This window comes from Rhineura floridana, chromosome 1 (genome assembly GCF_030035675.1).
Source record: "Rhineura floridana isolate rRhiFlo1 chromosome 1, rRhiFlo1.hap2, whole genome shotgun sequence".
Lineage (NCBI taxonomy): Eukaryota > Metazoa > Chordata > Lepidosauria > Squamata > Rhineuridae > Rhineura > Rhineura floridana.
This window is the reverse complement of record NC_084480.1, coordinates 322,754,075-322,779,596: the sequence shown is the minus strand read 5'-3', so window position 1 is coordinate 322,779,596 and position 25,522 is coordinate 322,754,075. Positions and strand designations below refer to the sequence as shown.

The 25,522-nt window shown below is 55.5% G+C and overlaps 1 protein-coding gene across 27 annotated transcripts in view; it reads right to left on the bottom strand.

Moving 5' to 3' along the window:
- Positions 1-25,522, bottom strand: part of PLEC (plectin) — a 142,896-nt gene that overhangs the window by 17,153 nt on the left and 100,221 nt on the right. For 26 of the 27 annotated variants that reach the window (XM_061607236.1, XM_061607239.1, XM_061607242.1 and 23 more), the window contains 24 exons: positions 25,156-25,322; positions 19,939-20,054; positions 19,706-19,812; positions 19,314-19,433; positions 18,307-18,402; positions 17,261-17,388; positions 16,629-16,722; positions 16,341-16,495; positions 15,552-15,858; positions 14,938-15,015; positions 13,790-13,951; positions 13,589-13,693; positions 13,258-13,353; positions 12,867-12,992; positions 12,595-12,747; positions 12,327-12,481; positions 11,858-11,984; positions 10,260-10,443; positions 9,666-9,823; positions 9,305-9,483; positions 8,197-8,335; positions 7,686-8,042; positions 1,091-1,174; positions 797-901 (listed from right to left, as the gene is read on the bottom strand). In XM_061607236.1, coding sequence (XP_061463220.1) covers positions 797-901; positions 1,091-1,174; positions 7,686-8,042; positions 8,197-8,335; positions 9,305-9,483; positions 9,666-9,823; positions 10,260-10,443; positions 11,858-11,984; positions 12,327-12,481; positions 12,595-12,747; positions 12,867-12,992; positions 13,258-13,353; positions 13,589-13,693; positions 13,790-13,951; positions 14,938-15,015; positions 15,552-15,858; positions 16,341-16,495; positions 16,629-16,722; positions 17,261-17,388; positions 18,307-18,402; positions 19,314-19,433; positions 19,706-19,812; positions 19,939-20,054; positions 25,156-25,322 — 3,498 coding nt within the window. Of the gene's footprint in view, positions 1-796; positions 902-1,090; positions 1,175-7,685; positions 8,043-8,196; positions 8,336-9,304; positions 9,484-9,665; positions 9,824-10,259; positions 10,444-11,857; positions 11,985-12,326; positions 12,482-12,594; positions 12,748-12,866; positions 12,993-13,257; positions 13,354-13,588; positions 13,694-13,789; positions 13,952-14,937; positions 15,016-15,551; positions 15,859-16,340; positions 16,496-16,628; positions 16,723-17,260; positions 17,389-18,306; positions 18,403-19,313; positions 19,434-19,705; positions 19,813-19,938; positions 20,055-22,497; positions 22,824-25,155; positions 25,323-25,522 lie in introns of those variants that run through there. The other variant, XM_061607264.1, reaches the window with a different exon arrangement.

Genomic DNA, 25,522 nt, shown 5'->3' with positions numbered 1-25,522 from the left:
CAGAGCCCTCGCTGGACCAGGTCAAGGTGGGTTTGGACAGGCCGAGACCAAAGAGATGCTGAGAAGGCCCCTCTTGCAAAGGCGGCGTCTGGCTAGCAGTCATTAACACCCCCCCCCATGACTCCCTCTAACTCTCTCTTAAAGCACATTCCATGGTTTTTACTCTGCACCATGTTCCTTGTGTGTGTTCTGAATCTCCTGCCAAGCAGTGCCCTTGGGTGACCCCAAGTTTTAATATTGTGAGCCAGAACAAGAAAAACATTTCTATGAAGATTTTTTTGAAGATGTCTTCAAAGCTTTTTAAAAAAATGTTTTTAAAGCTGTTTTGTTTTAGTGTATTTTAAAGTCTGTTTTATGATGTTTTAAAGTGTATGTACTGCTTTTGTTTGCCGCCCTGGGCTCCTGCTGGGAGGGAGGGCGGGATATAAACAAACAAATACATAACTCCAGCTCATGGTCAGAAACTCCTTTCCACCCGTCCACAACCGCCATGGCAGTATGGCATGGACAGAGCAGCCTGCTTGTGAGTATCAGGTGCTGGGAACCAGGAGGGGAGCATGCTGCTCTTGCACTCCGGTCCTCCTTGCAGGGTTCCCACTGGGGCATCTGGCTGGCCACGGTGAGGACAGGGTGTGGGGCCAGATGGGCCCCCTTTGGCCTGACCCAGCTGGCTTCTCTTATGTTCTTGTGCTAACTGGATTTGCCTCGCCCAGCTCCTGCCAGAAGCCCAGGACGACTCCAAGGTCCTGCCCCCACCACAAGGAACAGCTCACCCCGCCCAGGGGTGCTCCCTCACCTCCTGGATGATGCTGTCAGAGGCAGACTGAACTTTAGGCTTCTTGGCTGGAGAAGCCACTGGCTCCACCTGCGCCTTGTAAGTCACCAGCTGAAGCTCATAGTCCTTAAAAAGAAACGGGAGGAGCAGGATCAGCACTCGTGTCAGATGCAAGCACCCCCCAGCCCAGGAGGGATCCTGAGTCCTGCAGAGGTGTCCCCTCCCCCCCCCACACACATTCAGAACCACCATCTCTCTGCAGCCCCAATGCGTCACCCAGCCACTAGGCCACCAGAGCACAGCACAGCCGCCCACCTTGATGGCATCAATGTATTGCTTGGCAAATTGCTGGCATTCTTCCACCTTCTCCCGGTTGCGCTCACATTCCTCCAGGAGTTTCTAGGGAAGCAAACACACCTGTAAATGACACCGCTGGGCTGGACACGCCCTCCCCGGCCAACTACAACGGACCTGAATGCTCTGTAGGAACTAAAGGACTAAGAAACAGCAATTGTGAGAACCAAGGTGAGACAGCACACTGATGGCACCCGGGGACAGCCCACTACCAAGGAGGCCCTTTCTGAAACAACACTCCCCTCCTTTTTATAACAGCAAACAAAACATTCTGCACTCTCCAGGATTATAAATCCTACACATCTGTAAAATATGTCTTAGTTTAAACCAAAGATACTATCTGCCTTTTAAAAAAAGGCATATGTTGGAGTCCTTGAATATAAGAAGTGATTGGCCTGTTTACAGTTGGAACAGCAGCGTGTTGGGGGCAGGCTGAGGTGAGGCCACTGTGATGTTCCTATATTAATGTATATATGGTAAGTGTTGTTGTTTTAGAAGATACATGGTAAGTGGAGTGAAAGAAGAGGGGGAGTGAATGGGCAGTAGAATGCGAGATGATTGGCTGAGTGTTTAAATTGGCTGAATGTATAAAAGGAAGAGTGAGAGTGGAATCGGGGGGGGGGAGAAGAGAAAGAGTGGATTGCTTGGTGGGGTTTAGAGAGTTGTTTGCCAGGAGGGAGGTGGAGTTCGGATTAGTATTGAGTAAAACCATATGCTTATGTGCCTTAAGAAGAAATCTTGTTAATCTTGTTAGCTTTGTTATCTGTAATAAATACTTAATTTGGTTTACCAAAGGCCTGATCCTTGGCTGGGGTTTCACAGACCAGAAGGGAGGGTAAGGTAATGACCAAGGCTGAAAGGGAACTGTAACAAATGGTGGCAGCGGTGAAGAGAACAACAATACCAGTATTCAGAGTCTCTGGGAATACTAGTATTGGGACGTTACTGGTGGTTGCCTAGCAGGGGGATCTGTTGAGATCTGTGCTAGAGCGGATAGGTAAACCATAAGAGAGTGCGGTCCGGAATGGTGGAGTCCCTGGTGGTGCCTAGAGACAGGCAGTAACCACGAGCAGGTAGGAACCTGACAGGGAGAGCCAGGGAAGGACGCATCACACGTGGTGTCAGTAGCGGTGGGATACGAACAACAGAGAATCCAGATACGAATACTAGAGAATCCAGAACAGTGGTGTGACAAACAGAAATAACAAAACAAGATTTCTTGTGAGAGTGACTGGCAAAGAGTGTGTGGCAAAGAGTGAGTGAACTCAAACACCATGGCTGAATACATAAAAATGAAAAGAGAGGAGCTGGTGGAGAAGTGCGTAACATTCAATTTACCTCACGAGGGTAAAGGGGTAGATGAATTGAGGGTAGCACTAATAGGATTTGCAACTGCCCAGCAAAAACCACCTGTCAGAGAAGAGACCCCAGAAGGATACTCAACCAATCCCGCTTATATAGAGTATTTGAGAGAGAAGTTAAGATGGGAGCATGAGTTGGAAACTGAAAGATTGAGGAGGGAGGCTGATGAGAAAGAAAAGCAGCGGGTCTTTGAGGCTGAGGAAAAAGATAAACAGCGAGAGTTGGAAGCTGAGAGATTGAGGATGGAAGCTGAGAAGTTGAAGATGGAAACTGAGAGAATGAGAATGGGGTTTGAGGAGAGGGAGAAGCAACGAGCAGTGGATGCCGAATTACAAGTAGAAAAGTTAAAATCTGAAAGAGAGAAGTTTCATTCTGATGAAACAAGAAAGGACAGAGATGGAGCAAAAATAAAAATTACTCCAAAGGACTTTGCTGTCTATGAGCCTGGTCAAGATCCTCAAATTTACCTCAGCACCTTTGAAAAAGCAGCTCAGTTGTGGGGGCTACCTGAAGATAAATACATGCAGTATTTATCAAACCTGATTAAAGGGGAATTGGAGGTATACCAATATTTCCCCTCAGACAGGCCCGTCACCTATGCTGAATTCAAGGAAGCAGTGTTTAAAAGATTCAGACTGGGGCCTGATCATTTTAGAAAGCTTTTCAGAAACTGCCAGATACAGACAGGGAGGTCTTTCGTGGAGCTGGGGGCAAAACTGATGGACATATTTGGGAAATGGTTGACAAGTGCAAAAGCTCAGTCTGTGGAGGAGGTGAAAAACCTCATGATATTGGATCAATTATACCATCAGTTACCACCAGAAATAAGGCTCCTGGTCAAAGACCGTTCCCCTACATCTGTGCAGGAGGCCGCAGAGTTGGCGGATCACTTCGCCTCCAATAGAACTGGCTGGGTGGGGAAAACATCAAGAGAGTTTAAACCCAGACCATATAGTGCTGGCAGAAGGGATGTGGTACCACAGCGAGTGAGTCCTCCATTAAAATCTGAAGGGCACAGGACACCCCAGAGTGGATCTGCGTACCCTAAAAGTGAGGAGAAATTATGCTACAAATGTTGTAGACCGGGGCACCTACGTTTTCAATGTGAGGTTGCCAACCCCATTAGTAATCCTGCTCAGACAAGGACAGTGAAAACAGAGCCCAAGGCTTTAGAAACAGCGAAAAAGGTTCAGTTTTGCCAGATAAACTGGACAGAAGTAACAGACCTTGATTCAAGTCTGAGAGACGAAGTGAGTGTACAAGGGGCAAATTATTGGGCATTGCTTGATACTGGTGCCGCTCAGACATTACTGAGGCCAGATTTAATAAAATCTGAGGTAATATTACCTCAGGAAACTATGACTATCCAAGGAGTGAGAGGTCAACCAAAAAGTTTGCCTGTGGCCCTGGGGGATATGACTTGGAGAGGCCGAGAGGGCCGATATAAAGTAGGCATTAATGCCCAGCAACAAGAACCAGTAATACTGGGAAGGGATGTAATGGGCGCCCAAGGAAAGATCTATGTAGTGACCAGACAGCAACTTGGCAGAGAAAAAGAAGCCATATTAAGGCGGGCTGAAACAAACAGGGTGGAATCTGTTAACCAGCCTCAGGTCACCATAGCAACCACTAGCAGGCCTGGTGAAGGAGACAGACTGTATCAAGTGGTCTCTGGGGAAGAAGCAGAGCAATTCAGGGAAGAGCTGCATAAAGATATAAGTTTGAAGCAGATAAAGGAACAAGCCCTGACCCAACAGATTCCTTTCACTGACAAACTGAGGAATCAAGTTGTGTGTGAGAATGGGACTTTATATAGACTGTGGATGCCTGCTGAGAGAAAGGGTGAATGTGAACCAGAGAAGCAATTGATAGTACCTAGCAAATACAGAACCAGATTTAATGGAGTTTTGAAGGGCATGATGGGATGCTTCTTGTTTGCATACAGAGAAGTCCCTCAAGAGTCAACAGGCTTCTCACCCTTTGAACTCATGTTCACTAGAAAAGTGAGGGGACCTTTGGAACTGCTAAAAAATTCATGGGAAGGAACTCTGGGAGAGTACAAAACTTCTGTAGTAGATTTTGTATTGGAATTCTGCAATAAATTAACATCAATGATGGAAGTAGTGAAAGAGAATTTGAGTCATGCACAGGAGAAGCAAAGTTACTGGTATGACAGAACAGCCAGAGAACGTGTGTATGATGTGGGAGATATGGTTATGGCGTTCATACCCAGGAAACATGACAAATTACAGGCTAACTGGGAAGGACCATATACCATCAGAGAAAGGCTTGACACAGTGACATATGTAATCACCACAGACCAATTAAACAAAAGCAAAGTGGTTCATGTAAATATGTTAAAGCCTTACCATACCAGGGATGCAAAGGTGTTGCAAGTTACCTTATTCCCTGAGGGAAGTGGGCCTGAACTTCCAGATTTGGTACAGGAAAGCAAAGACAAAGGAGGGGTAGATCAAGTGGAATGGTCAGAGGAGGTGAAGGAGGAAGTAAAAGAAGAGATTCTGAGAGTTTTGAAAACCTATAGGAATCTCTTTAGCAACAAACCTGGCCGAACCAGTATAGTTATACATTCCATTGATACTGGAGATCATGCCCCAATCAGATCTGTTCCGTACCGTGTGAATGGGAAAGTTTTGAATGAGATCAAAAAGGAGGTGGAAGAGATGCTGGAATTAGGAGTGATCAGGGAATCCATCAGTCCCTGGGCCTCAAGTATTGTCCTGGTTCCGAAAAAAGATGGAACGACAAGGTTTTGCATTGATTATCGGCTAATCAATAAAATTACTGTCCCAGATGCGTATCCTATGCCTAGGGTAGACGCTATGTTAGAGTTATTGGGGGCAGCAACCATTATCTCTACACTAGATCTCTGTAAAGGATTTTGGCAAATGGAACTAGACGAGCAATCCAGAACCAAAACTGCCTTCAGTACACCAGATGGGTTATATGAGTTTGTGACCTTACCCATGGGACTAAGGAACTCACCAAGTTCATTTCAGAGGCTAATCAATACTGTGTTGCGAGGCATGTCAGATTTTGCAGTGGCCTATATCGATGACGTGGTCATTTTTAGCAAGTCGGTGCCTGAGCATGTCCAACACCTGACAACAGTATTGGAGGCCTTAAGAAAAGCAGGCCTCACAATAAAAGCTAAGAAATGCCAGTTTGGACTAAAGGAAGTAATCTATTTAGGACATAAGGTGGGGAGTGGGAAAATCACCCCCTTATGGAGCAAGGTGGAGGCAATACAAGCGTGGCCGATCCCCTTAACCAAAAAACAAGTAAGGGCATTTCTGGGTGTGGCTGGATTTTATAGGAAGTTTGTGAGAAATTTTGGGGAAATAGCAACCCCCTTGCATGAATTAACAAAGAAGAAGTGTTCTGAGCATGTGGTATGGACGGATGAATGTCAGAAGGCTTTTGATCTACTGAAGCAAGCCTTGTGCCAAGGACCCATATTAATAGCACCAGACTATGAGAAACCATTCATCGTGGCTACAGATGCGTCGGACCTCGCGCTGGGAGTCGTCTTGCTACAGGAGAGAGAAGGCACCAGACATCCAGTGGCGTACCTGAGTCGCAAGCTGACGCCGAGGGAGAAAAACTATTTGTCAGTCCAGAAGGAGTGCCTAGTGGTCGTGTGGGGACTGAACAAGTTGCGCCCATACGTGTGGGGACGAAGATTCACAGTGACTACGGATCATCGGGCCTTGTTATGGTTGCAGACTATGAAAAACCATAACACTATGCTGCAGAGGTGGTCCTGGGCCCTACAGGACTATCAAGTGAACTTCCAGTTCATCAAAGGCAAGGACAATGTACTGGCCGATGGACTTTCCAGGCAAGTGGCTGGGACTGCAGTGATGTGACCAGACAGAGGAACAAAGAAAGACATTTTCCCCATAGAGACTTTTATTTGTTAACGCGACGTATAAATCCTGGAACAGGAATAATACTCTGCTGTTGTTTAAGGGGGGGGGAATGTGATGTTCCTATATTAATGTATATATGGTAAGTGTTGTTGTTTTAGAAGATACATGGTAAGTGGAGTGAAAGAGGAGGGGGAGTGAATGGGCAGTAGAATGCGAGATGATTGGCTGAGTGTTTAAAATGGCTGAATGTATAAAAGGAAGAGTGAGAGTGGAATCGGGGGGGGGGGAGAAGAGAAAGAGTGGATTGCTTGGTGGGGTTTAGAGAGTTGTTTGCCAGGAGGGAGGTGGAGTTCGGATTAGTATTGAGTAAAACCATATGCCTATGTGCCTTAAGAAGAAATCTTGTTAATCTTGTTAGCTTTGTTATCTGTAATAAATACTTAATTTGGTTTACCAAAGGCCTGATCCTTGGCTGGGGTTTCACAGACCAGAAGGGAGGGTAAGGTAATGACCAAGGCTGAAAGGGAACTGTAACAAATGGTGGCAGCGGTGAAGAGAACAACAATACCAGTATTCAGAGTCTCTGGGAATACTAGTATTGGGACGTTACTGGTGGTTGCCTAGCAGGGGGATCTGTTGAGATCTGTGCTAGAGCGGATAGGTAAACCATAAGAGAGTGCGGTCCGGACTGGTGGAGTCCCTGGTGGTGCCTAGAGACAGGCAGTAACCACGAGCAGGTAGGAACCTGACAGGGAGAGCCAGGGAAGGACGCATCACAGCCACCCCCTCTGAATCCAGGGGATCTAAAGCCACCAACCTGCCCAGGTCTAAACCCAACTGCTCAGCTACCTGCCGAAGGCCACTAGCTTCTACTTCTCTGTGCACTGTGATTTAGGCAACATGACTCCACCATTCGGGGGCCCGGGCCAAAGGGGCCAGCAAGCTTCTCTCAGTGAAGCCCAGTGGCTGGAGCTGCAGAGCCAAGCCCAGGCTCTGCTGTGCTCCTCCATAGAATCATAGAATAGTAGAGTTGGAAGGGGCCTATAAGGCCATCCAGTCCAACCCCCTGCTCAATGCAGGAATCCAAATCAAAGCATTCCCGACAGATGGCTGTCCAGCTGCCTCTTGAAGGCCTCCAGTGTCGGAGAGCCCACAACCTCTCTAGGTAATTGGTTCCACTGTCATATGGCTCTAGCAGTTCAGAAGTTTTTCCTGATGCTCGGCCGAAGTCTGGCTCCAGGCACGCAACGCCTCTCACGGCCACTCCCGATGGGGCCTGCTGGCTCCAAGGGCTGCCTTACCTTCTCTTGCAGCAGCTGCTCACGCACATTCTTGCTGCTGGTGATGGGCACAGCCTGGAGGCTCTCCTGGCGCTGCCTGGCATCCTGGATCCACTGGATGAGCCCGCCGTAGCTCTCGCGGTAGTAGCGCAGCTGGCGCCCAAGCTGGTCCAGCTCCCGCTGCCGCAGGTCAATCTGGGCCAGGATGGCCTGCCAACGCTCCAAGAGCTGCTGCACACGCTCACGGTACCGGTCCAGGTCCAGGTCCCTCTCGCTGTGACCCCTCACCATCCGCTCGTTCACCTCATTGGCCTTGCCCAGGTCCACCTCCAGGGTGCTGAAGACGGGCTGGTGCCCTTCCACCTGCCCACGCAACCTCTGTGGAACACACAAGGGACGGGGTGGTGGTGGTCAGCTCTTGCCATGGCTCCTTCTTTCTTTCTTGACTCCATCGGAAAGACCAGCCGGCCTGTCTGCCCCTCTCCCGCCCACCCTGCTGGCCGCTAACCCTTCCCTAGGCCGACTCAGTCACCTTCAGCTCCGCCTTGGTCGCCTCCAGGGCCTTGAGGTCAGAGGGCACCGCCTGCACATCCTTCAGCTGCTCCTCATACTTCCGGACCAGCTCCTCAGCTCCTTGCGTGCTACGGATCACCAGGTTGATGGTCTTCAGCCTGTGTTGGAATAGATGAGCCCGTGTTCCAGCCGTCTGATAATACTTGTTCTCTAGGCAGCTTAGTGTTACACCAAAATTATCACACTTATCATAAAAAGGCACTTAAAACATAGAAGACAGGAACACAAATACAGTAGGGCCCCACCTTACAGCTCTTCGCTTTACAGCGATTCGATAATACAGCGGTCTCAATTAGATGCGATTAGACTAAAGCCCCACTCATACGGCGCTTGTTCCGCTTTTACGGCGGTTTTCGGGCATCACGTGCCATTCTATTCAATGAGTTAAGCTTTACAGCGGTTTTCGCTTTACAGCAGGGGTCTGGAACGTAACCCGTCGTATGAGTGGCACTCTACTGTACACAGCCCTAAATCAATTTAAAACAGCAGGGGAGTGAACCCCACTGAGCTAACACACAACTACAACATAATGTAAAAGGCCTGGGGAAATAAAAAAGTATTTGTCAGACACCAAAATGACATTCAGGTAGACACTGGGGGGGGGGGAGGCTCATGAGAAGGCCCTTTCGCTCATCCCCCCGCCCCATGCCTAACATGGTGGGGTGCTCACAGAAGGGCCTCAAAGGGCAGTGACCTCAAGGATCAGGTAGGTCCATGTGGGAAGAGGTGGACCCCCTCTCAGAAGAAGAACAAACAGACTCTCACTCATTCATCCCACAAATATCCAAGTCAGGAGACAGGTCCCCATTAAATGGCTTGTCTCCCAAACTGGACCAAGATCAGGGAGACAGCTTGCAGGGGAGCTGCAAGGAGGACATAAAGGCAGACAGAGGCTCATCAGGTCTCAGGGTCCATGACAGACAGCGAGCCAGCCCAAAGGAAAAAGGAAAAAAAGTAACTCGGGAGTAAGAAGCAAATCCAGCCGGCCCAGTGCTGACCAGTAAAGGGGATGGGAGGCGAGAGCAGCTGCTCCAACCCGAAAGGGAGCAGGGCTGAGGGGCACTTACTTCTCCAGGTAGATACTAGAGAGGCTGTACACCTGGTCCATCTTCTGCAGGGTGATGTCCAGCTCAGAGTGCAGCGTGGGGGCCGAGCCAGCCTGTTCCGGTTGGGCCAACACCTGCTCTGTCTTGGCACTCACTTTGCCCAAGTTCTTCTTGATGCCCTCCAGTTCCAGGTGGATTTGCTACAGAGAGAGAAGACATGAGAGGGGGGAATGAGCCCAGCAGTAAAGACATGAGAGGGGGGAATGAGCCCAGCAGTAAAGACATGAAGCGGGGGAATGAGCCCAGCAGTAAAGACATGAAGCGGGGGCAGGATCCCAGCGGTCAGCGGCTGCTTTCCCACCATGGTGGGGAGGGGGAGTACCTGCTGGTCGCTGATGCGCTGGGCGCACTCTTTGGCAGGGTCTTTATCAAGCGGGGAGCGGATTTTGTGGATGGTGCGGGACTCGCAGCCCTCTAACTGCAGGCGGATGTCCTTCAGCTGGGAGATGAAGTTTCTGCACAGGGACTCCTCTTGCTCCCCTGCCCCCCCCCCGAAACAAGCCCAAGGTTAGTGGAAGGAGCAGTTGACAACATCAGCTTCTGCTGCAGAAAAGGGGTACGGCTGGAGGTGGGAAGAGAGCCTTGAGGAAGCCTGTTTGAGAACAAGGAAGGGTCTGGCAGTGGATCCAGCTGAGGTGGGCGGAGGCACAGGCTGGGCAACACCTCCTCCCGCCCATGGAGCACAGCAGGCCAAGGTGTGGCACTGCCACTGCACAGGAAGGTGGGGGGGAGAAGGTGAGCCTCGGAGAATTGAGTCTGGGCCCAAGGCCAGGAGGACAGCAGAAGGTTTTGGACTCTGTCAGGGAACCCTGCCCAGCTCTGGGCAGCCAGGCCCCTCCCACAGAAGATGTCAGGAACATGCCAAGTGGGCCTTCTCCCGGAGAGAGATGCAAGGGCCTCTGCTGGGCAGCACTACCTTTCTCCAGGCCACGCAGGAGCAACTCATACTTCTGGGTGCAGACCGTGTACTCGCGCTCCACATGCAGCCGGTCATCTGGCAGGAAGTTCTGGGAGTCCTGGCTGTTGCGCAGGAACTCCTGGTAGTGGATCTCCAGGCTCCGCAGCGTCTGCCGGTAATCCTCAGGGGGCATCGTCCGGAACTGCAGAAGACAATATGCCCGGTCAGGCAGGGGCTCCTTTCCTTCCCCAGCGCCAAGAGACAGAACCAAGAGAAGACACCGGACCACATTCAGAGGTGGATAGAAAACCGCCAGAGGTGCCCATTCTGATGGAAGCCCTTAGCCCAGAGGATGCCCAGACAGGCACAAGGCCCCATGAGAGGGCAGCCTGGGATCCCCTTCAGAGGGCCTTGCTTAAAATCCCGGAAGTCAACAAGGAGAGGTGGGAAGAAAGAGAGAAGGTCAACGTAACAACTGAGTAGAAATGGGAGGAACAGCAGGACATAAATGAACGAATGAATCAAGAGCTGAGCAAGTTTCCAGTGGCCCAGGCGGAGGTCAAATGGTCCCTCCCCTCAAAGCTCACGCCTCCATCGCTCCCACAGCCTGACCCACTCTGCGCTGGGCCCGAGCCCCTCAAGTTCCCCCATCAGAGGAGAGGAACCAGGCCCACTCTGCACTCTCGCATGCATTCAGAGCAAGCCTGGCTGGGGGGGCTGAGAACACTGGCAGGCAACCCTGGAAGGACCGCCTCCTCCTCCAATACGGGGTCACCTGGCTGAATTCCAAGGCATCAACTTCCTCAAACAAGCAGCAACAGCACCAGGAAGAAAATGGGGGGGGGGAGAAACGACATGAAGGGCAAAGTATATTTCCAGGTGAGCGAAAGATATTAGGTGGGGTGCATTCCCCCCCCCTCTGGTGCTGCCCCTGCAAACAAGGCTCAGTGGACTGTGGACGTCTGCAACATCTACGGCTCACCAAGAATCCCAGCTAAAATAAAGAAAGTTTCTCACCCTCAAGGTTGAAATAAAGAGCTTGAAAATGAATGGGCACTGATTGGAGATGTCACGGAACCAAAGGAGGAGGGGTGGGGGCTGAGCAGGGCTTGGGGGTTGATGGGGCTTCATGCAGCTCCACATTTCCCCCTTTGGCTACTCTCCCCTGACTTCTACACTCCACAGCACGGCTCCAGATCCATTCCGCTTAAGCAAATCCTTAAACAAAGCATCCCACAATCTCCTAAAGCAGGGGTAGGGGACTTTCTTCAGACCTGAGGGACACATTCTCTTTTGAGCAATCTTCCAAGGGCCACATACCAGTGAGAAGAAGCAAAGCGGGCAGAGCAACGAATCTGAATTTTACCTTTACAGCAGACTAGCTTCTATACACACATCCCTCTATATCAAGGCAAGCAAGAAGCGTGACCAGAGACTTTCCAACCACGCAAAAATACTCATGGGGGGGTCTGGAGAGAAGGGGTGTGGCCAGGGAAGTGTGGCCTGGAGAGGCCAGAGGGCCTCACTCAGCTCCCGGGTCTGGGACTCCCCACCCCTACTCCAAGGCCCTGAAACTTGCTTAGTTGGGGGGGGGGAGAGAAAAATCTGGCCCTCACAATGAGGAGTGACCACGACTGAATCTGCTGAATGTCCCGCTGCAGGCACTGCCAGGACAGCAGGCTCTTCATGTCGATGTGCAGCTGCTGCCAGAGGGTCAGAAGGTGCTGGTGGGTGGCCTCCAGCCTGGAGAGAGGAAAGAAAGGTGTCAGCCTGGTCTCGGGGAGTGGGGGGAGCTCCCCAGAGGGGTGGCAGGGGTGCATATGGCCTGCCAGAAAGACAGCAGCCATGCGCGGAGTGGGAATGCGCTCTCAATGCAACCCTGAGCCCTGGGAGACTACGCAAAGCCCAAACACGAGCCACATGCCTCCTCCCCTGATCTGGGGCAGAGGCAGCACCAGTTTTAGTCATGCTTTATCTCCTACTGATGTTATTTGGGGATTTAATCATGGTTTTTAATCTGCTATCTCCAAGCAAGAGACAAGAGCAGACGACAACAATCAGCCAGGAGGCGGGGGCTTTACGGACCTGCCGACAGCCTCCAGAGCTTCCTTGTTGGGTGGGGGCACCAGGAAGCAGATGGACGGCACCACGGACTCGCTCCCGGCGGCATTCAGCACCTTCCACTTGTAGGGCTGGGCATTGTTGAGGAGGGTGCAGGAATCTCCCTTATGCACCGTGATCTGCAGGGGGGGCGGAGGATGGAGGCAGAAGAGAGCAGCTTTAAGTTATGCAGCCAAGACCCAGCTTATCACCCCCAGTTTCCAGCGATGTGACCCCCACCCCACCCCCTCACCTCCATCTGCTTGTAGTCACAGACTGCCTGGAGGGGCAGCCGGCCCTTGACAGCCGTGGTTGGGCTCCGTGGCTTCAGCTGGACGATGGCCTTGGCGCGCTTAGCCAGCCCAGCCAGGTGCCCCTGGTACTCCGCAAGGTGCTCCTTCTCCTCCTAGAGTGGCAGGCGGGGGGACGACAGGAGAGGAGAAGACACCAAGAGATGCATGAGGAGGAAGCAGAACGTGACACCCGCGGGGGGGGGGACCCCTGCAGGGCAGGTCCTGCACTCACCAGGGAATCTTGCAGCAAGTCCTCTAGGCGGGTCACCGTGACGGAGCGATCGCAGACAAACTTCTTCCTCATGGTCTCCTGGGCCTTGCGCAGAAATTCCTCTGCCTCCTTCACATCAGCAAAGAACTGGGCAGGGGGTGGGCAACGAGAAGAAGAAGCCGGTGAGGAGCTGCCTGGCTGTGCCTGGGAGGGGAGCTGCCCATAGGTGCCACAAGGCCCCCCTGGGGACGCCTCAGGCCCAAAACCACACTGAGGGAGGGAGGGAGGGCGGGCGGGAGTGGAGCAGGCCAGCCACACAGCCAGTACTTGCACAATCCAACCTCCCCCTACAGGCTGTAGCAACTGGAGGGGTGGGTCCCTTGGCCTGGCAGCAGCCCCCCAACCAAGGTACCTGGAAGTAAGCAGTGTTCTCCTTCAGGTGGGCCTCAACACAGCAACAGAGCTGGAGCATCCAACTCCACTCGGTCTGGAGAGCGCCCTGGAAGGCCTGGAGGAAGGGAGGAAGGCTCAGCTGCAGCAGGATCCATGGCAGCTGCTCCCTCCCCAAACAGGAAAGAATGGCGCACGCACATATGCCCATGCACCCGCAGCTCCTGCACGTGCCTGTCCAACCAAAGACCCCGTGTAGCGATAACACCAGGATGTGGGCACCAGATGAGCCTCGTGCGAGTCATGAGACCCCCTGGCACCCTCCTCCCTCCCCCGGCCCTTCCCCGGCCCACCTCCACAGTCTGCTTGCCCGGGTGCTCTTCCCGCAGGAGGCGGTCGCCTGTGCTCTGGATCTCCTTCATCTTCCTCTCTCGCTGTTCCAGTTCCCGCATCAAGCCCTGGGGGTGGGGAAATGGGGCAGAGAGGCCTCAGTACAGGCAGTGAGGGGGCTCAGTATCACCTCCCCCCTTGCCCTCCCCATGACGGGGCCTTACGGAGTAGCTCTCCTTCTTGGCGGCCATGTTGCTGTTGCGTTCACTCCAGTCGTAGCTGACCTCCTCCTCCTCCTTCTCGTTCAGCCACATGAGCTCCTTGGTGGCAGCAGCCACAAAAGCCTGGAGGCTCTCCAGGTGCCGCAGCCGGGCCTTGGAGGAGTTCTGCAAGAACACAGCCACCCACAACGGTCAAGGGCCTGCCAGCCCTCTGGCCAAGAGCCAGAAGGGTCCCCCTCCGCCCCATCCTCTATTCTGATTATTAGCTATTTTTATCCCGCTCTTTTTCCAAGGACTGGAACTCAAGGCGGCTTCCAAATATAAAAGTATATATAATTACAAGCAAACAAAAAAATCTACATTAAAATACAATTAAACTATGCACAATAATAAAACAATTTAAATATACAATTGGAGTAATTCAAAACTCTAGGACTCCATTTAAAACCAGGAAGGTGGAGAAGCTATACAAATATAGGAGGGAACGGAGGGAGGCTGGGCTGGGCACTGAATCAAAGAACAGTATAGTTGGGAGGGCCCGTAAGGCCATCCAGTCCAACCCCCTGCTCAATGCAGGAATCAAAGCATCCCCAACAGGCGGCTGTCCAGCTGCCCCTTGAACGCCTCCAGTGTTGGAGAGCCCACACATCCCTAGGCCATGGCTTCCACTGCCACACTGCTCTTACAGATAGGAAGTCGAAATCTGGCTTCCTGTAACTGGATCCCATTATTCCGTGTCCTGCACTGTGGGATGATCAAGAAGAGATCCCGGCCCTCCTCCATGTGGCAACCTTTCAAGTAGTTGAAGAGTGCTACATCCCCCTCACTCTTCTCTTCTCAAGGCTGAACATGCCCAGTTCTTTCAGTCTCTCCTCACAGGGCTTTGTTTACACTCCCCTGATCACCCAGGCTGCTAGCAGTCGGGGAAGGATTTTGGCTCCTTCATTTCTTGGTCTGTGCTCTCCTACCTCCTCACCCCATCCTCAGCTCTGAGTAAGCCCTGTTCTGCTCCCCTCCCCCTAGCTCCAGGACTCTGTTGAAACCCACATTTTGCAAGGCGGCACATGCAAGAGACTGCCCTGGGTCCAGCCTGCCCCCCTCCAGTCCTCAGCCCACACGCCCACCCCTCTCCCAGGCTCTGCCCCTCTCACCAGCAGCTTGGCATACTGCAAGTCCAGCTTGTTCAGGCAGTCCCGATAGGCACCCCGTGGGCCAGGGGAGAGCTGGGCCTACAGTGGGGGGGGGCAAGGAAAGAAGGAAGGGATCCGTGAGTCCCAGGGCAGGGCAGGGACACCACAGGCACCCTCCGCTTGGCAGGCCGTGCGCTGGAATGAAGTGGGGTGTTCAGGAGAGGGAAGGCGGCCTTCTCTGTCTGGAGCCTCAGTCGGCACAAGCACAACATGCCTGGCAAGAGTGGGAAGACTTCAGGCTGGTGGGATCTTTTCTTTTGCTGGATCCACCAACCAGAGGCAGGGGCAGAATTCTGACCCCAGAAATTTATTTAGAGCACCAGAAGTGAACTGAGCTGCTCACTGCCATGGTTAGAAAACAATCCGCTCCTGGCCACCCCTCCCCTGACCTTCCAGCTTTCTTAGTGTCAGCAGAATAACTGGGGAAGGGGCGGGACAACTTTCTCCTGCTTAACTAATGGCAGTGAGCAATCCTTCCTGATGCACTTCAAACCACCCAGAGATTACCGGTAGGGTCAGGATGTCTCTTCCGCAACCCACACCCTGCAGGAAAAGCCAGCCCTCCTCTGCCTCACCTCGTCCTTGCGAGCTCTCTCGATTTTGGCACGGAACTCCTCGATGGACTGGTGCAGGCCACGGTGGCTGCCCAGCTGCGACTCCACGGTGGGCAGGTCCACGCCCCACTCCGCCACACTGATGCGGCGCTGGTTGTCTTCCACCCAGGCCAGCAGATCCTGTAGGTAGCGCAGCGTGACATCATCCAGCTCCTGCCATGGGCGCTGGGTGACAGGAATGGTTACTGGGGTGATGGGAGGCCCTGACTTCAGGCGCAGGTTGTATTCTGTGCGGATGGCCACGAGGCGTTCGTGCAAGCGGTAAACCCTGCATGAGGAAAGGGAGGCAGAAAGGCAAGGCAGTGAGCGGCAGGGCGGAGCCATCAGTGTGCGCATGTGCTGGGGGGGGGCGTTCCCTTTCATGGTGCTGTCAACAGATGTTTCAATGGGGTAGATTCAGAGGATGGTGGCCATTTCTGCAGGGACATAAAGGCATGCTCAGATGCACCTATGCAAGTTGCCACATACCCACTCACCCTTCCAGCTCTGTTTCCGGGGGGGGGGGGGGCTGCAACAAAAGCTGCACAGACAGCATTCTGGCGAGAGGGCCCGTGCTCATGCCGACTCCTCACCCCCATCCACCTGATCAGCATTTGCCTTGCACTACCATCTCCTGCCACCAAGACAAGAGGGCGCTCTCGGCCCGTGCGAACAGCAGCCCAGGCAGACAGGCACCTGCGTGCATGTGTGCGTGCGTGGAGAGTGAGAGAGTAGAGTCACACGCGGGAGCATCAAAGGAATGTTGCTGACCTGCGGTACATCTGCTCCCCTTGCGGGTGGCGCCCATCCTTGAGCGCTTGCACGTCATTGAAGAGTAAACGGATCATGGCATCAGCCTTGTCCAGGTCCCGCTCAATCTCAGCCGACTTCTGAGGCGTCTTGCCTGCATTCAGCAACCGGATGTCCTGGCAGGAGAAAGAGAAGCTTGCCAAGGAGTCCCAGGGCCCCACCCACCAACCCTGCAGAGCGGCCAACCGCTGCCCCTCCCTCCAGATGACACAGCGCGGGTGGAGGGAGCGGGTGGAAGGAGCGTCTCACCGACTGCAAGAGGGCGTCCGCCTGGTTGAGCTGCTCCTCACAGAGACCCGACTCCATCTGGAGTTTGCTGACAATGCGCTGCAGCCGCTCCAACCTGGGACGGGGGGGGGCAGGGGGAAGAAAAAGTGACAGGTCAGCGCAGATCCCTCAGGGCCACTTGGGGGCCCCTCTGCCAGCTGATTTGCTTGTGCCTCCCCCCTATCAGCCTCCCCTTTCCCTCCCTCCCAGACCCAGTTGCATGGAGAACTGAAAGCAGAGCCCCACTCCCACCGGCTGCTCCTCCAGGGCTGCCTCGGCCTCACTCTGCAGCAGTTGAAGCTTTGCCATTTCCTGTGGAGCGCGGGACAGCAGCGGGGGATGAGTCACCGCCCGCCCGTGTGTTTCCCATTAGAGCTGGGCTGGGCTGGCAGCCGCTGGGAGGAAGGAGGAAGGGAGACACCCAGCTGGACTCCCCCCTCCCTCCCCCCCAAAAGAAAGGAGGGGGAGCGGCGGCTGCTGAGCCCTCAAGTCTGAGTCAGACTCAGTGCCAGACCAGGCAGGCAGCCGCACCCAATCTCAAGTGGCCTCAAGTGCCTCCCGCCCGGTGGGCCTGCAGCCTGGCCAAGAGCCCTTCCCCTCCCCTTTGCATTCACCTCTCAAACTCGGAGCGCAGAAGCTTCTCCCGTTCCAGGATGGCAACATGCAGTTTGCCCCACTCCTTCTCCACGTCCAGCGGGTGGTAGCCGGGGGGCACCTTCAGCTGCCCAGACTGCACCGCAGCCTAATCCAGCCAGGGGACAAGAGGCACAAGCAGGCCGTGGGTCACACACAAGGGCAATGCAAGGGGCTGGGGCTATGCGTGTGCACGTGTGGCCTCAGCACTGCTTCCTGAGGTACCTCCCTGGCTCAAGGCGGCCTTCCAGATTTGCCAAAGACTCCAGGGCAAGAGGCAAGACCCTGCCCAGGACAAGCCCAGAGTCCTTGCCTAATAACTCTGCTGTCTGCAGCCACACTCAGGGCAGCCAATGCCGCTGTCCGCATGGAGGAAGCTCTAGTCTAGTTTCATCTCCTCCAGTCCCAAAGAGAACTGTGAGGGGAGACTGAATCCAGGACCTTCTGCATGCAAAGCAGGTGTTCTGCCACCGCGCTATGGGCCGTCCCCAGGAACTGCTCAGAGAAGACTGGGGAGAAGTAGGCTAGCACCCTTCAAGTACATGAAAGGTTGTCACACAGAGGAGGGCCGGGACCTCTTCTCGATCGTCCCAGAGTGCAGGACATGGAATAATGGGCTCAAGCTACAGGAAGGCAGATTTCAACTGAACACCAGAAAAATTTCCTGTTAAAGAGTAGTACGACAATGGAGGCAATGACCTAGGGAGGTGGTGGGCACTCCAACAGTGAAGGCATTCAAGAGGCAGCTGGACAGCCACCTGTCGGGAATGCTTTCAGTTGGATTCCTGCACTGAGCAGGGGGTTAGACTTGATGGCCTTATAGGCCCCTTCCAACTCTAGTGTCCTATGACTGTCTGGGAGAACTGACCCCTGGAGACCTGCCTGCCTCCGGCTGCATAAACAGACATTAAAAGATGGAAAGGCCATTAATGGCCATCGGAAGCCGGATTGCGCTGCAGGCCACAGAGGGCGCTGAGGCCTCCCGCATTTGCCCCACAGCAAGAGAGTGGGAAGGAACTGCTCTCACCTCCAGGGTCTGGAAGATGGCCTTCGAGCGGTTCTTGTCGGCCTCCTTGGCGGGCAGCTCTGTCTCCTTGAACTTCAGGAACTGGCGCCAGAGGATCTACAGGGCGGCAAGACCGGGGGGGGGCATGTGTGGCCAGGTCAGAGTCTTGGTGGGAGCAAGCCAGGACCAGCAGTCGGGCGTGCAGAAAGAAAGAAGAGCGCTCTGGGCTCCCAGGCAAGTGCAGGCACCACAGACAGCACCTGCCGCCCCCCTGCATGGCCAATGGGATTAGAAAAAGCAGTGGGGGAGGGGCATTTGTGCTTCATTACTGCCCCCCCCACCCAGCCATACACCAGATCAGGCTCTCGGTGGCCCCAGCTAGCCCAGAACTGCCCACACTGACTGGCCCTGCAGGGGTTCAGGCAGGGGTGTTTCTCAGCCTGCACTGCGGCTGAGCCTGGCCCGTCTGCCACCACCACAGGGCTCTGCCACCGAGCCAAGTGCGCTTCCCCACGACAGACAGCCGGGCCAGGCAGGGCCTGACGATCTCAGAGGGCGCCCAGCCTGGCACCTTGGGCCCCTGCCAAAGCAGCCAGGATGGTTCCCACGAGTGAGCCTTCTGTCCTGGGCACACCTGCCCACCCCAGCACGGCAGACAATCCCGCAGCAGGGACCATCCCCGTGCGGAGGAGAGGGGAGGCCCCTCCATCCAGGGCCAGCCATGAGGGAGGAGCCCACAGAACGGAACAGGCTGAGGACCGGAAGCAACCCTGCTCTGGCCTGCTGGACTTCCCTGCCCAGCTCCAGGACCAGAAGCCTGCGCAGGCACGGCTGATGGGGGACTCACCACCCACCCCACCATCGAGGGCCGTGCATCCTGCTAGGGTGGCCCCTGCCCTACCCCAAGGGAGCCAGGCCCCAGAGGCGGACTTGGGGAGGGGTGTGGGGTGGCACAGAACACAAGAGCATGCACGGGGGGTGGGCTGGGAGACCACGAGCCAGGCGGGGTTGTGGGGCGAGGGTCTCACCTCAATCTCCTCATAGCTGCCAGGGAACTTCCGCTCCTCAAAGACCACCGTGTGGTGCCGGATCCATTGCAGAAGCAGAGCCACCACCTCACAATACTCCTGCCAGCGCAGCTGCAGCTCCTGGAGCACCGGGGGGGGGGAGGAGGACAGCAAATGTGGGTGCCCTTCCAACCCCCAAACCATCACGGCCCTTTTGGACCCTAGAGAGCTAGTGGGCTCTCCAAGACTGGAGGCCTTCAAGAGGCAGCTGGACAGCCACCTGTTGGGGATGCTTTGATTTGGATTCCTGCATTGAGTAGGGGTTGGACTTGATGGCCTTGTAGGCCCCTTCCAACTCTACTATTCTGATTCTATGATTCTATGACCCCTGCCCCCTCCAAATGCGCACTCACATTGGCCTTGATGCCGTCCTGCACGTCAGGCACCCGGGGCATGGCGTCGTAGAGAGAGGAGACGTATGTGATGATGGACTTCTCATCAGGCTGAGGCACGTCGACATCTGGGGGGGGAAGGGGGGTCATTATTACCCCCCAGTTCTCCAGAATGGAGCTGCACCATGCCCACGAGCGCTAGGGGGCTTGCCACCCCCACAGGTCTTGCCTCCTCAGGAGGGCCCAAGAGGTACCTTCAGGGTCCAGGAGCCGCGTCACCCCCAAGTCGTGCTCAGCCACAGTGAAGGCTTGCTCCAGGTTCTCCACGTTGGTCTGCCGGTAGACTTTGTTCATGTCAATCAGCACTGGCCTGCGGGGGGAGGCAGCGTGAGAGGACAGGCTGCTTTCTGGGGGGTCTCCTCGCTGCCCAGCGTCACAGTGGCCAAGGGCGGCCCTCAATCATACGAGTCGTGAGATGGAAGTGAAATGGTGGGAGGGGGCTGGACAGCTGCCACCTCAGCCCAAGGGGGTGCAGACATGTGCTCGCTCCATAACACACAGTGGGCAACAGAGGTACTGGCCACGTCCCTTTCCCACCTGCCAAAGGCACCTCCTTGCCCTGCTGGGGGCAGTCAGGAGAGCAGCTTATCTGGAGCCCTGAGAGGGGACCAGGCCTGGGCTGGAGTTTAAGGGTGCCCACGTGGCACACTGGGAGGCCAGACCCTGAATTAAGTTGCCATCCTCAGGGATGCTGCTGTGCAGAGCATGCACGACCTGCACACAGAGAGCCCTGCGATGGAAGTGGACCCTCTGGTGCGTGCAGCTAGGCTGCCCACGTCCCACCCAATATTAATAATAATAAATAATAATATTAAATAGTAGTAGTAGGTGTTGTCTACATTTACATCCCGCCCTTCCTCTCAGGGTAGCAAACACACAAGTGATTAAAAAATAGTAAACCCCCCAGGAGTACAAACCACACAGAGCATGGTAATGGCCGCAGGTTTCAGCTTCCCCAAAAGAGTCTCCGCTTTCATTTTTTAAAAGGCCTAAGTTTCTAGCCCCTTAGACTGAGAAGCAGCACTAGGAAGCACATGAGCCCAACCCCCACTGGAAGAAGGGAGGCGCCAGAGGTAGGGAAGGGGTCTTCCAGAGAAGGTTTTCTAGCACCAGGACTCCTTGGCCCTCCCACGACTGGCAAAAGCGCAGGAAAGAGACAGATTGATCTGCAGAACAGAGATTTCCCTGACTCAGCTGCTGGTGAAGACTCTGCCCAGAGCGCAGCATGCAGACAATGGGGCAGGCAATCCCATTCAGCTCTGTGTCATCGTTATCACTCGCTAAGCCCAGCACCCCCAGTCGCTCTGCACAGGCAGCATCCCACCTGCCACGTCTCCTCCCCAACGCCCCCCAGCAGGACAAGATGGGGCTGGAAGAGAGGAGCCGCTGGAGGTGGGGCAGGCATCTCCTAAGGGGAGGCCTGAGGGGGAGCAGAGAGGGGGAGAGAGAGCGACAGAGGTGGTGATGGTGGGGAAAGAGGCTGGGAAGTGGGCGACGGCTGCCAGGCTCCAACTGGGCACTGGCGCCCCTTCCCACAAGGAAGAGCACGGAGCACTTAATGCAAAGAATCTGGTTTCTGTGTATGGGGACATCCTGGCTGCATTTCAATCTCTGGGTGCTCCATGTGAACAGCAGCACATTGGGAAGTCTAAGAAACCGTTAAATGTGCCATAAAACGCCCGTTTCACAGACAGAAAGTAGCAACACTAAAACAGGCACAACACCTGAATGGACTGCCTTCAAGGTGATCCCGACTTATGGTAACTCTGTGAATAGGGTTTTCGTGGCAAGCGGTATTCAGAGGGGGTTCCCATTGCCTTCCTCTGAGGCTGAGAGGCAGTGACTGGCCCAAGGTCACCCAGGGAGCTTCATGGCTGTGTGGGGATTCGAACCCTGGTCTCCGAGGTCGTTGTCCAACACCTTAACCACTACCCCACACTGACTCTCTACGGCATAACACCTACACCCCCCAAAGAAATAAAACATGACAAACATGCCCCCAAAAGAGCAGGTAACTCCTTTCCAAACGAAAACAAACTCGTCTTCTTTAAATCACTGGGTGGAGCCATGGCCTTGGTGGGCACCAAGGAGAGGGGCCTGAGGGGGCCACGGTGGCCTCACTGACGAGCCCAGAGCCAGGGAACAAAAGGGGTTCCACAAGACACGCAACGCCTCACCTCCGGGGCAAGAGCAACAGCCATTTGGCCACCGAGGTGGGAGGCTCCCTCCCTCTTGCTCTTTCCGGTGCCCAGCAGAAGACCCACTGGGACTAGAGGGGCCTCCCTGTGGCTGAATCCTAAAAGGCAAGGGTGTTGCCTGGTTTCTGAGATTGGGGGCTGCTGAACTTTCAGGCCCGGCCAGCCCCCTCCCCGCAAACTGCAGCAACAGCCATAGGGGAGAGAACCCACTTCTCATTGCCCAGGAGGGGGGCTCACGGCTGCACAGGGCCGCTGGAGAGAGCCTGCCTAAGCGGAGGGGGTGGCAGAGTGCCCAAAAAGAGGCCTCCTGGCCCCTTTTTCTGGAGGAGATCTCCTCTCCCCCTGGGTGGGATGTAGAGACGGCCGCATGGAGGCTCAAGAAAGCACCCCCCCACCCCCCTCAGAGGCGCCTCTCGGCACAGAAGCAGAAGTCCAGCGCACGCAGGATCAACCCCCTGCCCTGCCCTGCCGAGAACAGCATTCCAGAAAAGCTCCTATGACCACACCCAGAGTGCAAGGGGAAGTGGGGCGGGGTGGGGGGGAAACACAGCCTACATTTCTCGGAGGCGCAGCGTAGAGTGGATGGCGTAGAGCGACCCGCTGATGTTCTGGCCTTCCGCCAGCGCCCAGCCATCCATCCCGTTGGATCGCGGCTGCATCTGTGCCCGTGGTTCCGAGGCCACACCATCCCCAGGAATCTCCTCACACAGCATCACGACCCGCTCCCCATTTCCCTGCAGGGATCCGGCCGACCCGCCCAGGCCCTGGCGTCGGCCCTTGCGCCTGACCCGCGGGTGCCCACTCATGCCCGCAAGGGACAAGGTGCAGAGCAGACCAAGAACAGGCTGTCGATCCCGCACTGCAAGGGGCTTCCAGCTTCTCCGCACGCGCTGTGCTGAGTGGCGTGTGCCAGCAGGGAGACCAGATCCCCTCCCAACCTCCAGCCACGTGCCGGGTGGGGCAGGCAGACGCCATGCTCCTACTTGTTACAGGTTTACAATGCCAGGGGGGGAGGGAGGGGGGAGGGAGGGAGGGAAGAGGCGCCCTCACCTGCCCCTTGGCTTGCTCTCCCCAACCTTCCTCTCTTCTTCCCCCAAGCTTTGAAGAGGGATGTTCTCCTCAATTGTTGGGGTCCTGGGAGGGGACGGGGGATGCAAGGAGGGTGCAGGCCCCTTGTTGTGTGTGGCTAGATGGAATGGAGCCCGCAGGGGTGACGGGTGCCGGCTCGCCTCACACGCTCTTGGCAGCCTCTGTGCAGACAGGCCCAGCCACGTGCGGGCAGCACAAGGGAGGCAGGAAGCAGGGGATGGGGGGACGGCAAGTGCTGGAAGGGGGTGGATCCATGAGACGGGGGTCCATGAGGAGGGCCGAGGGAAGGGGCAGAGGCACTGCCTGAGCTCAGTCCACCCCCCGGCTGGGCCTGGGAATCCCCTGGAGGCCTCAGCAGCAGGGGCTGACGCAGCCCCTGGCAGGCCCTGCACATGAGCCAGGGGGACTCCCAGGGTGAGAGTTGGGCAAGCTGCGACTCCACAGTAGCTGCTGGATCAAGGGGAGCAGCCCAGCGAGGGAGGGGGACACAGGGAAGCCCCCCCCTGGCTCTGCGCCACCCTTGGCCAGGACTTGATGCCCATCTGCAGAGAAATCCTCACTGCAGGCCTGTCTTGAGCCCAGGAATGATGGCCCTTGGCCAACTGAAGCCTCCCCCCCACTCTAGGGCTGCTCTGAGATGGTCTGCAAGGACTCTTCCCTGCCCCCGGGAGAGCGGAACCAATCTGGCTGCAGTTGCTCCAGCTATGACTGGTGGACTTGGGAGGTGGAGGAGCTGCCCTGCCCTTGCGGGTGGGCCACCGGTTCCCTGGCTGGGGGAGTCACTGGCTTCTCTGCAGGGCTTTACAGCCCCTCTCATGTGCCCTGCAGAGCCCCTCCCACCCCACCTAACTTTCACCGGGCAGGGAATGAAGGGGAGACTGCGAGCGACACCTGCTCAAGTTGCAGGAAGCCAGATTTCGGCTGAACATCTGGAAAAACTTCCTAACTGTTAGAGCAGTATGGCAATGAAAGGAGGTGGTGGGCTCTCCAGCACTGGAGGCCTTCAAGAGGCAGCTGGACAGGCACCGGTCGGGTGGTATCCTTTAAGCTGGATTCCTGCATGGAGCAGGGAATCGGACTCGATGGCCTTCCAACTCTACGATTCTATGATACCCCGACTGGATCTGGCAGGACGGACACCCGGGGGAAACTAAGTGGATTCATTCTGACTGCTGTGAAGTCATGAGAGGGGGCTGGGGGGCAGAATTTGGCTGCAGGTGAAAGGCACACGTAGCAACCTCCAGCAGTGGCTGTGCTGGGCGGGTGGGGTTAGGAGAGCGATGCCCGAGAGAGCTGGGCTGGGCGAATCTGCAGGACTCAAGAGCTTCTTATGTATTTATTATCATCAAATTTATATCCCGCCCTTCCTCCCAGAAGGAGCCCAGGGCAGTAACCAAGGGATGAAACCGCAAACACACCTTTACAACATCTTAAAAACAAGCCTTTCTCCCACAGTCGACTCCTCTGGGCTCCTTGGTCCTCCTCAGGTGTGCTGGCCAAGTGTCAGAGCAGCCCCGTCAAGAAGGCTGACTAGACCCAGAAGACCCCTCCCTCCTCTGCACTCCAGCCTGACCCCTGGATACTCTGTGTTCCAAGGCCCTGGGGCCATCAGGGAGATGCTGCTGCCCCCTTTAGGCTGCAGTTACACCAGGACAAAATGGCTGGAAGAAGGCAGGTTGTGCCCTGGGGGGCCTGCCTGCAGGACAGGACGGGCAACTGAGAGGGAAGGCATATATTGCTAGGCCAAGCCAGAGGACCCCCAGCTGCACACCCTGTACCATGTGCTGCCTCCATGCCCAGGTAGGCCCTGCACCCAGCAAAGCCAGTGCCAGAGAGCACAACTAGGAGCCCCTGGTGTGTGTCTGCGGGGGGAAGAGGACCTCAGGCCTCCCCACAATAGCTGCAGAAACACCCCGGGGGGGCTGCCTTGTCAGGCAGAAGCTGGCTGAGGGAACAATCAGGCACTCCCACTCCCCACAATGGGGCTCCCTTCCCTCTTCTTCCAGAAGCCACCGGAAGGCCCAAAGACCCTCACATGCCCATCCCCCTCTCTTCTCTGAGCCTCCCCCGTCAGCTACTCATGCCAAGCCAAAGGCCCCCCGCCCGCTGCCCCTCCTTACTTACTTGTGCCGGTGGATGATGGCATTGAAGAGCCGCCCGTCGCGCCAGTTGGTGGTGAAGTTGTCGCAGCGCAAGCCCTGGTAGCCCTCGACCATCCGCTGGGACCAGAGGAGGAGCTTCTCTTTGGCGGTCATGTCCTCCGACTGCCCGCTCACCTGGATGTCCGAGATCTTCGGGCGGGAGCAGAGGAGTGAGCTGGGGGGGGGGACGGGGCACCCAGGGCCAGCCTTGGTTGGGGCAAAGCCCATGGCCCCCTGTTCAAGGTGGCTGCAAAGCGCTCCACACCCAACAGCGCAACTCGGCTGTCATAATCTGAAACGGGAGGCAAGGCAGAGGCCCGACTAGCACCCCTCCCCCTCTGCCCCCTGGG